Genomic DNA, 13,460 nt, shown 5'->3' with positions numbered 1-13,460 from the left:
GTATGTATATATATATATATATATATATATATATATATATATATATATATATATATATATATATATTTATATATATAAAACACTTCGCTACCGTGAATCTCACTCTTCTTTGTAACCGTTCCAGTCAAACGAAGGACTCACAAAAATACGTTTATTATTTTTAAAAACACTAACAATGCCTTTATAAGCCATTCTTGGAACACCAGCTTTTAGGTCAGACATTATACCCAATTGTTTTGCTATAAAAATAAACTCATCGATGCTATTATACGATACACGTGCGTATTCTTGCCTATCAATTATAGATAAGATTTCATGAATACTTTTTTGCGGAGAGTTTTGAACCTTTCGTAAAAATTCGTTATCGTAGTTTCCTTTCAACAAATAACTGAGATCATAATCGCGAAAGGGGAATGGATTTTCATTTAACTTAATATACTGTAAATACTGATCAAAAAACTGACCTTGACTCACACCAATTCTACCAAATGTTTTTGTACGTGATATTTCTGGACGAATACATACGCGATCCTTTCTTTGAGAAGGTGCACGCAACCAATCATCCCAAAAACCTAAAGGCCATTTTGGCTTCATTTCTTCCCAAATCTTTTTAGTTATCAACCACCCTAACCCAGGAAAAAAATCAGTGCGATATAATAAATCGATGGCGAGAGGATCAACTGAGTCCACTTTTCCGTTATCGTTCCAGGCAGATATGCAATATATAGATGGATCAAGCTCCATTAACGGCCGAGTGGCTAAGAAGTATTCAAAGAAGTCTGGTGCTAAACATAAGTATAATAACTTAAAAAGTAAATTAAATAAAAAAGAAAATTCATTCTTTAAACTATGCATACAATCAAAGCATATTTTACAAAAAAAAAAAAGTTTAGAGAAATAAATTTGCTACAGAAGCAATATTTGATACGCTAACTACAGGCGTATCAAAGGTTGATCGAAATTAATATTTAACGAAAAACAAAATTTGCAATTTCACGCACCATTTATGATGCAAAATTATAAAAAAAATCTGCTAGTTTTTTTTATAAGGTAAACATGTAAATAACTAAAAAAAAAGCACAAAACTCTTACAATGCTTTTAAAACACATTTATTTCAAATTAACTTATTTAATATACAAAACACAATTTTATCCCAATTATAATGTACCCTCAAAACAATTATTTAACCATATCAACTTGATAAAATTCATTGAAGCAGTTACAATTTTTAACCTAACACAGATAAAATTTTCACTTCGAATATTCCAAAAAGCTATAACTTTTTTCACCGTTGCTACAACGGTTTTGTTTGTCTTGAAAGACTTGAAAATGCTCGTGGATATCAAACTTGAAGGAGGTATATTAACAAATGGTCTTCTTTTTGATGGAGGATTTATGCTTTTGATCAACGGATACTGGTATTGATAAACTAGCACGATTGGTTATGTTATTGGGTAGCTTTCCAACTTTAATTACACCAACTAATTTCTAATTGAAACTGTACTGTAGAGAGCTGTTTTTTTATGGCTTTTTTTGCTATTCAATGTGTCGTCAATAAAGTTACCAGTAGTTACTTATACCAATGCAGTAGTAAAATATATGTATACAGTTTTTTATCGTACGTTGTCCCGGTCATAAACCCGGCCGGGTTTATGACCGGGGCTGCATTAATATTAATAGATCCTATAAAAGTATTGTTTTTAATTATAACTCATATCATAAATTTTAATTAAAAATAACATTTTTATAGGATCTATCAATATTTATGCAGCCCTGGTCATAAACCTGACCCTGGTCGCGGCTATGTGTTATCAAACCTAGCCCCGACCATAGCCCCGGTCGCTTACTACCTACATTTTTAGAAAAAGTCAATTCTTAATGTCTGGACAAAAGAAGTAACACAAGTGACCTGTGAATACCTGATAGCATCAATGCCAAGATGTCTAAAGAGCATTATTGATGCAAAAGGAGGAAACACTTGTTATAAGAAAATTTCTATGATTTATGACTCAGAACAATGATACAACTTGCTGTAACGGACAATAAAATATTTAATTAAGTATGTTTTGATGTTAATTAGTTTACTGTTGATAACTTTATTGATTTAGTAACAAAAAAGACCTGTATGTGGTCTTTAATTGGCGGGACTAGTTTTACTTTCTTCTAATGAAAATTTACTTAAAAAATAATCTATATAACTAAAATGTTTTCATACTTCTCTAAACATTTAAAATAATTTTTAATAATATAACAATATAATGAACTAAATTGTATAATATAATATAATGAAGGAAACAGTATAATAAACAAAAAAAACCTACAAACTAGGTGGCATCTATATAACATTTCTTAATTATTTAGGAAAATGTTCCAGTAATAAACATAATTCACTCACATTATATATCAAAATTGAAAATTTATTACAAAAAAAATTTAATTAAATTTGAAATTATGTTATACTCATCATAAGTTTCATTACTTTTCATAACAATAAATGCTGTTATGCCAAAAACTATTATTCAAAATTTACTGCTTTTATACTTTTAATGCAAATACTATTTTTAAATAACACCTATTTACAGATATTTCTATTCAGAAAATCAAGAACTAAATTACTTCAATAAAATAAATCTTGTGTCAAATAGCTCTTGTAAACTTTTTCAGAAGTATAGTATAAAATACAACTCATTAAAATTTACACTTGAATTTTTCAAAATTTGAAAGCTACACGCATCAACAAACAGCCACATCTATCAAGACAAAAAACCAAGTAGTTTATTAGCACCAATTATCTATACTATTTATTTTACAAAGATACTCTTAATCGGTTAGTTTAGAACACCTTAAAAAAGACTTTTTAATTAATAAAGACATTTTTAAATTTCAAAATTCAAAAAAATCTGAAATAATCACCTTTATGGTAAAAAAAACAGAAAGATTTTTTACTTAAATTCTTTATTGTTTATACCTTGCATTTTATAATATCCTTTTTTAGTTATAATTTTATAAGAAACACAATATATATATATATATATATATATATATATATATATATATATATATATATATATATATATATATATATATATATATATATATATATATATATACATATATATATATATATATATATATATATATATATATATATATATATATATATATATATATATATATATATATATATATATATATATTGTTGTTGTATGATTTAGTATTAAAAACATTAAACTCTTGATCGTTGTAGAGTGCTCAATATTTAAGAAAATATATAAATATAATATAAATTTTTTCAAAAACAGAGCATTTTATACTTAAATTTTAGAAAAAACAACTTTAATAGAACCTAAAATTTCATGTCTATCGGCAATATATATATATATATACACACATATATATATACTTTACTTTTTTTCCATATATATTATTTTTTCAGTTAGTAAAGCTTTAAAACTTTCTTTTTCTATTAACTAACGAGACATAACCAGATAAAATAAGAAAATTAAAAAAATTTGCTTAAGCACATTTTATTTTTAAAGTACATACATTAAGCGGTATTTTAAGCTTTAAAAAACCCTGCTGATAAGTTTATAAAAGCTCTCCCTAAAGCTTTTAAGGAGAGCTTTTATAAATTTATTGCAGTAAAAGTTGGATCGTAGTAAATTAAACTTGTTTTATATTAATTCATCATTTAATTACTTAATTTCAATTTATAATAATAACAAAAAGTCTGAAAATTTCCCATGGGAAGAAAAACAATAAGTCAAGAAATCAAACAGCATATTATTGGTCTTAATATGGGAGGTCACTCTAACATTGAAATACCTCGAATTTTAAAAGTGTTTTACTATCATGTGTAAGTAGAGCTAATGAAACTGGTTGTACTGCTGACAAGCATTGTGGGTGACCAAGAAAGACAAATATCACTGATGATGATTTTATTTATAGAATTGCCAGAAAAAATCCTAAATACTCAGCAAAACAAGACATACTCAACAATCAAGACAAACAGTTAATAGAAGATTAATAGATCGTAAATTGTGGTGCTATGTTGCTACCAGAAAACCATTAAATTTTGCAAAGCAATTTTAAAAATATGAATTAAGAAAAATTGTTTTTAGTGATGAGTTTATATACACCTTCCTAAATCATAAAAACAAAGTAATTGTCTGTAGGCATCACAATGAAAAGTATAATAATTGCCGTATTGTACCTATGCTATGAGGTGGAGATGGTGCAATTTGTATTTAGGGCAACATCACATACGATGGTCGAATGGACCAACATAAATACATCAACACCCTTGAAAGCTATTTGATACCTACCAAGGACATTTTTTTTGTAACGAGCCGGAGTGGATGTTTCAACAAGACAATGCTCCATGCCATAAAGCAAAACCTGTAAAAGAATGGTTTGAGCAAAACAATATCAAGACACTTTCATGGCCAGCTAGATCACTTGATCTGAATCCAATTGAAAATTTTTTGGACTGTGTTGGACCAAAAACTTACCAAAGAACCAGAAACTTCAGCTGAAGATCTAAGAGCAAATTTATAAGAGTTGTTTAATGGTTTGACAATTGAATATTGTCTTAAACTTTTCAATTCTATAAGAAGAAGATGTTCATTATGCATAAAAAATAGAGGTGGTCACATTCCTTATTAGGGTTCGGCCTAAAAACAACTTCAAACTCAAGCATGTTAAACTTATGAGCAGCTTTTTTTTCTTATATATGATTAATTTCTTCCAAAAAATTTAATATATGTCTTTCATTGTTTTTATATATATTTTTTTCTTAATTTGTTTTAAGTATCCTAAAAAATAAATTTTGTGTTTGAAATAACTATAATTGTTATCTTTTTTTCTATTTTTTAAATTCTAAAGAAAAAAAATTATAAGCCTAACCTTTTAATTGAATTTTTTGAATATGCATATATATATATATATATATATATATATATATATATATATATATATATATATATATATATATATATATATATATATATATATATACACACACACAGGGTTGGAAACTAAGTTTTTGCCAAGTTATAATTTGTTATTTCTATGTGTTTACGTGAGAGAAGTAAATCGTTTGTGTTTCTATGTATTCATAGAATATTCTTACTTTATAATTGCACTTAATAAATGAAAATAAATAATATTCAGGTATTTATTTATTGTGAAAATAAAAAAATGAACATTTTTGTTTTATAGGAATTATTGCCAAGGGTATTGTTTTGCATTTTTTTGATTGCATCAATGAATTTTGACAAAGAAGACATCAGGAAATTAATCTATTACGGTTGGAAGCGAGGGCTGGATACATCCGATATTAACAAGGAGATCAACAAGACACTGGGCAATGGAGTAGTGAGTCTGCGTACGTGTGCCAACTGGGTATTAAAATTTCGAGAGGGTGTTTACGATGTTAAGATGATGAATGCACTGGTCGTCCATCCCTTGAACTGGACCAGAAGATTGATGTAATTCTGCAAGAGAATCGTCATGCAACCACAAGGTTCATTGCCGAGCACCTCCACGTCAGCCACACAGCAGTCAGAAAAAATCTACTGCAAATGGGTAAACGCTATTTGAGGAATATTTGGGTTCCTTATGAATTGACTGAATCTGCCAAAGCTAAAAAAGTGGAAATTTGCAGTCAGCTGTTAGAGATGTATGAGAAGAACAATTTCTTACCTCGCCTTGTAATCGTCGACAAGGTATGGATATACTGGGAGAACACTGGCACTCAAACTCACAGATCGTGGGTGGGTGCAGGAGATGACCCAGTTACTGAGGTGTGACAAACTTTGACAACAAAAAAGCATTTAGCTACCGTATTTTGGGACAGTAAAGGAATTATTCTCATTGACATCCTACCACGAAATTGCGGTGAAACAATTACCGCAATTTACTACAGTCACCTCCTAGATAAGCTGAAGGATGCACTCTGGAGGGAAAGAAGACGATGGACAATAGATGGAAGTGTATTCCTCCAGCAAGACAATGCCCGCCCCCATTCAGCTGCAGTCACCACCAGTAAGTTGCACGAAATTGGTCTAAAACTTCTACCACATCCTCCATACTCCCCGGACCTGGCACCATCAGACTTTTATTTATTTTCACCCATGAAATCGGCTTTGAAAGGGAAAATTTTCAACAATGCTGCCGAAATTATGCAGGATGTTCAGCTCTGGATCAATGCAAAGCCCCCTGAATTTTTCGCAACTGGCATTGCCAAGCTGCCGGACAGATGGCGAAGATGTATTGAGAGTGATGGTAACTATTTCGAATTCCTTAGAGAGGATGATTAATAATTTCTTGTTGTATGTTTCGTGATTCTCGTAAGTCGGCAAAAACTTAGTTTCCAACCCTGTATATATATATAAAAGGATTATTGGTGCATCTGCAAAAAATTAATAATTTTATGTAGAAATGTAGGTTTTAATTTTTAATTTTTTTACTATTATATATATATATATATATAATATATATATATATATATATATATATATATATATATATATATATATATATATGCATATTTAAAAAATTCAATTAAAAGGTTAGGACAAAATATTAAGTCCATAAAGGATTTAACTTTTGCAAATAATGCTAAAAGTAGGGTTTTTGCTGGATGACAAAAATTGTCATCCAGCAATCAGCATCCAGGAATTGCAAAAAAATTTCATCTTTAACTATTTGATTTCAAGTCGCTTTTCTGGAAATTGTAAAAATTTATTTTACACAACACAATATACAAAATTTTTCAAAAATCAATTCTTTTTGAAAGACTTTCACAATAGTCCAAAGCAAAAAAATAATTTAAAACTTACAAAAAACTTTAATTTATTTCTATTTTAATTTCTATTTTTCTATTTAAAATTCTATTTCTAATTAAACTTCTATACACAATTGAGACTTATGAATATCAATAAATATCATTTAATTATTTACTTAATTAAACAGATTTATTTAATAGAACACAGTTAAGTATATTTATTATGAGATGCTTCAAAAGTTTACTTTTATAAATGGCTATTTCAAAAGTCTTTGTTTCAAAACAAACTTTTATTTTTCAATATTATTTCAAAGAAAAATATATTAAAATTTCAATGTTGTGATCAAAGATAACATTACAAACAAATTGGATACAAATAATTCATATTGGGGTCTTCCTTAAATTTTATACAAAGGTATGGGTAGAAAGGGGATTACCTAAAAATGTATAAATATGTACAAGGGTATGTGTGTATATGTCAGCAAGTACATACATGGTTTGACTATCTCTCGTTCTCTTTTTCTCCTAATTCTTGATTTCAAACAAAAGCATTGAGTTTTACAAGTTTAAAAAGTCAATATTATGTTATGTTACATAGACATGTTGAATAACCTAAAGATATTTTTTGTTTGTAATGTTTTGAAAAGTTTATACGTTGGGGAAGGTTGATTTAGTAATAAATGATGCGTATGTACAGGTGTGTACAAGGGGGGAGGGGTTCCTAAATTAGTTGTTTTATTGTTATAGACTTCATAAGGTAGTTATCAAAATCACTACTTTCACCAAAGCAACAATCAAAAGAGCTACTTTCATAAAAGCTTTATTTAAAAACTAGCGAAAATCTTAAAAGTATTATTTGCAAAAAATAATTTGGTAATTTCAAATACTTTTTAAAATTCTGTAAAAAAAAAGTTCCTGATTGATCGAAATCTTACAGTTAGCAACTCTAGTCAAGACACCAACTTTATTTCTTTATAAACAAAATTAAATTTAGTATTTGATTAGATTAATTGTTTACTTTGCCAGCATTGATATTTTTTTGAAATCAGAAAAGGTTTCCAATTTACAACAGAAACCTTTTCTTCCAATTTTTCTTCAATCATTTTTATTTTGTTCAAAAACTCCTGCACACTCTGCAATTGTAATGCAGAATCATAAAAAAGCATCATATCCTAACTTAACCTTTATACAGCATTTTGTAGTCATGAATTAAATAACAAAAAACTTATAAGCAATAAATCTTAAAAGTTATTTTGAATTACTTTTGCTCTTAAGTACCAAAATCTCAGCAATAGAACAACCTCTTTAACTGAGAGAATTGAGGGATTTAATTGAGAATTAGTGAAGAAATTTCTTTACATTTATTTTGGATGAATGGAAAATATTTCATTTAACATTTGCAAGAAAGAAAATAAAATAAAGTACTAATCTTAACAACATAACACAGTATAATGCTATTCAAGTATATAAGAGTCCATTTTTGGTTGATCATAATAATTAATATCATTAAATTTTTTCACAAAAAAAAAAAAGAAGGTGAAAATCAATTAACATGCACCTAATGGTGCATGATAAATATTTTGTCTGTCAGTTTTTTCAACGTTTCAACTTGTATCATGTATATGTATGATATGTATATATATATATATATATATATATATATATATATATATATATATATATATATAAATGTGTATGTATCATACAGATTATACTTACTAATCCCCCCCCCCCCCCCCCCATTTTCAGGTATAAACATTAGAAATGACTCTTCCACTTCCGTGATTACAAAACATAGAAACAACCCCTTAACATGGGTAAGTATAGTCTGACCACTATTTTCTTCATAGGAGAGCACCAAAACTTATTAAACTTAATTTTTTGCTGTGTTCTCCTACATAAAAAATAATATTCTGGTCACTCAAGGTAACAACAGTATAATAATTAAAAACTATTTGATTAAGATATATATATACTTGATTTTTTTAAAAACCCAATATTTTCAAAAAATTTATAATTATAAGGAGCCCAAGATAGCTTTGTGTAGCCCAAGAGCCATTTTGAGCCCTTTTGTAGTTTCTAATAGTAATAAAATAAATATCAAAACATTTCTAAATTTTTATTGATTTGAAAAATATGCCGTGAGTAACTACTTGTTCACTCTTACCCTTACACAGGAATGAACCAAACAAATGTTAAGAGTGATCCATTAGCTTAAAATACCTGAAACTTAAAGTTGAATATTGTTTTAGACTAATTAAGTGTTAATTAGGCAAGTAACCTTTATTTATAGTTGTTATTACATAATTTTTGACTACCGGTTTTTGATAGGTAATTTTTGTTTTTAGCTAACTAAAGTAAAATTTTTTACCGTCCTTATGTTTGTTATGAAGATCATGGTTGAAATAATTTCTAAAGTTGAAGTTTTTCATACGGATTATTGATATTTATGCTTCCTTTTAGTAGTTTATCTTTTCTTTTAACAATACTCATGTCCCAAAAAAATAAGACTTAAACTTAATTTGATATGGTGGGTCACAGTGAATTGGGGTACAGTGAATAGGTTGATTCACGATGATTAATGATCTTAAAGACTAAATACATGCATTTTTAACAAACAAACTACATGAAAATGAATTTATTAGTTTTAAGTTATGAATAATAATATTTGAATAATTTTTTAATTTTTCAAAGTTTTGTTATCAATAAAAAAAAAATGTTTTCTTCTCAATTTTCAAAATGTCTATTTTTTTAATTTTATACTAATCTAATTAATAAAAGTATGCCAAAAGTATAATACAAAAGTATAATACAGTGTCTTTCCTCCCTCAGTCTCAAAGTTATTTGGCTATTGCCCTATTCACTACCATTAATTCACGGCTGAGTTCATTCATACACTGTGCCCCAGTACCGGGGCACAGTGAATAACACAACACAACTCACTTCTGTGAAACATTTTTGTGAGCCGTTAAATGATAAATATTTGGGTTTTAGTAATTTTTTATCATGACAACAATGCCCACACACACACACACACACACACAAAACACTTTTTCTAGATACATGATTAAATAGCTACTTTTTAACAAATATATTGAATTAATCAGCATATTTTTTAGAGAACTTTCAACCAGTACAAAATATTTTACCTCTAGGCAAAAAAAAAAGTACACCAATAACATAGAAACCTAAGAATTGATAAAAAATTTGATAATTTTAACACAAATGTGCTTGTAATTACTTAGTTAAAGTTTAGGGTCATTTTCTTGGCACATTCTAGCTATGGGATCAATGATTCACTCCTAACTGTGGCTCACTCGTATATACCCTCCCTTAACCTTTATTATTTTATATTTCATCACTATTAAATATTTATTGCCACTAAATGAGTATTTTTATGTATATGTGTGGTGTTTACATTGTCTAATACACAGGAGGGGATGCTTATTAATTTTTGGGAAATTTTCCTACCTATCCAAAGCTTAATAATATCCAACCTTGTATTCCCACTACATTATCTGTTAAGCACTTGAGAGCACTTTTTTAATATTCAAATTAAGTCAGTATTTTACATAAAATTATAAAAAACAAGATAAATTATTTTTTTTTTTAAATTTAAAACTATACATGCATAGAATTGCATTTTAAAAGTAAAGTAAATAACCCATTGCGCCTAAAAATACTGAATTAACTCTGTAGCAACAACAGCAACAGCAACAATAGTAATAACAACAACAACAATAACAACAACAACGAAAATAACAACAATTTATGTGGTATAAAAAAATAAAAAATATCATTATTACCTATATCTATGTCATCTTCAACAATTATGGCACTATCTGCTCCATGATGCTCAAAAACCTGATTTAATGCCCACTTGTAATGTCTAGATATCTTATAGTATCCCTGATACATCTTCATGTTTGATGGGACATTATGTATCTCTCCAAGATCTGGTTGTTTTATATGTATTAATTTGTTTCCATATGAGCTTATCACTTTTGAAGTTGGTTCATCTCCACAATCTTGGCTAACAATAACAGGTATATTAACATTTACAGGTTTATACTTAAAAATATTATCTAAACAACGTCCAACAGAAGGGCGATTACAAGCAATAACTAATAAGACCATACTATTATTTAACGGAGGTGCTGTTTCACTATTGTCTGATATAAAACTTTCACTATTAAAATTCTTGTCTCTAGACATTTTACTTTCAATTTCTATCGGTCTTGTTATTATGATTTCATGAAAATCTTCAATTTTATTATTTTCGTTTTCCAAAAAAGACTCTTTAGTTATTTTTTTTCCATTTTCCAATAAAGATTCTTTGGTCATTATTTCTTTTTCATTTTCCAATATATATTCATTAGTCATTTTATTTAAAGTCATTTCATTACTTTTGACACTTGCATAGTTCTTCAAATCATCTCTGATTAGATATTTAATTGAAATAAAGTTAGCAATTAAAAAAAAACCTCCAATAAATATTACAATAAACTTGGTTGATTTCTTGCATCTACATGAAACTGCATTGGTGACTAATTTTTTCATTATACGCATACTATTCAATGGTGCTAAAAAATGTATATAAATCTCATTGAAATGCATTTTTTATACATTTGATAATTATAAATCAATACATCACACTTTAATATAAATAAATTTAAACACCCAAAAATGAGTACAGTTAAATTCTGGTAACGCAAACTTTCATGGTGCCAGGGAAAATCAAACTAATGATTCCTTGACTTAAACAAAATCCTATTAATCTGAATTTTGTAAGATGAGATATTAGTTCAACTTAAGGCAATTTTTCTTTAATTCTAAAAATATAAACATTAAGTATACACCATTATAACAATAAAAAGTGTGAGAAAATGATTCAGTGAAAAAAGTTTCACATATTAGCTTGTTTTAGCTTTTCTGATAATTCTTTTTTTCCACAATTGAGTTTATTTGGTTCATACATTTATTTAATAGACTCTCTTTTGTAACTAAATATTATGTAGCTTTGCAGTACCTCCAAGGCTTGACATACAATTGACAGCAAGTTGATTTGATCAAAATATTTTTATTATTGTTTTCATTCTCTTCAACATCAAAGTTTTCTTTTCTTAACACTACTGATATAATCTCTTCATTATTTATTATCAGCTTGGTAGTGACAAAAAAAGATCTTGGATGCATGAACTGCAAGTTTTTCTAACTGGTTGTTGAGATCCTTAAAACCATTTGCATTGACCAAAGCATTAAAACACATTTTCTATCAAATTTGAACTTCAGCAAACAACTGCAAAAAGTTGAAGATGCATTTGCATGGCATCCATTAAAGAATTTTTAATCTTTTACACCTGTCAATCTTTAAACAGACAAATTTAATAATGGGCTTAACAGACAAATTTAATAAGTGACCTTAAACCTGGTCCATTAGTTAGAGCTTTGAGGTAATGTTTACTGGTAAAAAGTTCAATTGTATTGGTATAAGATAACCCCCCCCCCCTGTCATTAGATCTGAACAAATCTTTCCACCCCACTTTATATTCCCACCCCACCTTGTATTAAGCACCTGAGAGTAACATTCATAAAAAACTGGCAACGTAATGACTCATTACTTGGTAATAAAAATGCATCTAACAGCTGGCAATTTTTTTTGAAGGAATTCATAAAAACGCAAAAGCTATATTTTATCTTAACAGAATTTAATTAATTTTGACTAATATTTTTTATTTTAAAACAGTATTTATATTAATTTATGACAATTATAGTATTTTTACATATGATAATGGTCTGTTTCATTCAAATTTAATCGGACAGAGAAATAAAGAAATCAGTAGGCTGTTTTTAACTATGTTTTGTATTGAATGACTTAAAAATTTTTTGATCAAATTGCATTATCTTTTGTTTATTATTATTATTTTTTGTTAATTCACCTCCCCAAGGCCGATAAGGCCACTATAGATAAGGAGACTACTTGTGGTTATAACCCTCTCTCAACTCTATAACTCTGAAACACAAACCTTGACAAACGAGGCCACTACGTAGAGAAACAAGTTGACAAATTTACTTATACAAAAAGTTCTGGTATATATGTACGCAGTAAAACTACTAATTTAGGACACCCTTCCACTTTGTACACAACTGGATGCTTTTTTTAAAACATTAGAAACAATGAAACTTTTGATTAATTTGACACATCTATTTTACATAATCTAATATTGAATTTAACATTTTAATTTCAATGTTGAACCTAATATTAAGTGTTATTAAAACAATGTTAATTTAGAAAACTGTTAATTAAAAACCAATATCTTTATCATTAATTCCATCCAAGATTCTTAAATCAATTTATCATGGAGTAATGGGTTAAAACTGTTTATTGAGAAGAAGAAAAAAACAGGGATGTAAAGTCTCAAAAAGGACTCTGGTTTTGAGAATTAAAATATTATAAAATATTAAAACAAAACATTTGGAAAACAAAAACTTGACAATTTAATATGCAAGAAACTGATATATCTTTGGAAAGTTGCTTTCTAAAGAAAACTGATTCATGTTCTAATAGAGGAGGATATTTTTACAGTCATAGATTAGCAACCTTTAATACAGACTATAGCAAATTATTACTAAGTAGGCTTTTTAATAGGGAAAATTTATTTTACCTTTTTC

General features: G+C 27.7%; 1 protein-coding gene across 1 annotated transcript; it reads right to left on the bottom strand.

Annotated features, from left to right (window-relative positions):
- Nucleotides 1-60: 60 nt before the first annotated feature.
- On the bottom strand, nucleotides 61-12,154 carry LOC100210187 (alpha-1,3-mannosyl-glycoprotein 2-beta-N-acetylglucosaminyltransferase). The gene is made up of 2 exons (XM_065799510.1): nucleotides 10,595-12,154; nucleotides 61-785 (listed from the first exon to the last, which is right to left on the bottom strand). Exons 1-2 carry the CDS (start codon nucleotides 11,403-11,405, stop codon nucleotides 100-102), a joined length of 1,497 nt encoding a protein of 498 aa, XP_065655582.1. The 5' UTR covers nucleotides 11,406-12,154; the 3' UTR covers nucleotides 61-99.
- Nucleotides 12,155-13,460: the final 1,306 nt, after the last annotated feature.

Source organism: Hydra vulgaris, chromosome 06 (genome assembly GCF_038396675.1).
Source record: "Hydra vulgaris chromosome 06, alternate assembly HydraT2T_AEP".
In the NCBI taxonomy this organism is placed as follows: Eukaryota; Metazoa; Cnidaria; class Hydrozoa; order Anthoathecata; family Hydridae; genus Hydra; species Hydra vulgaris.
The sequence above is the reverse complement of the archived record's forward strand: the minus strand, read 5'-3'. Positions and strand labels throughout refer to the sequence as shown.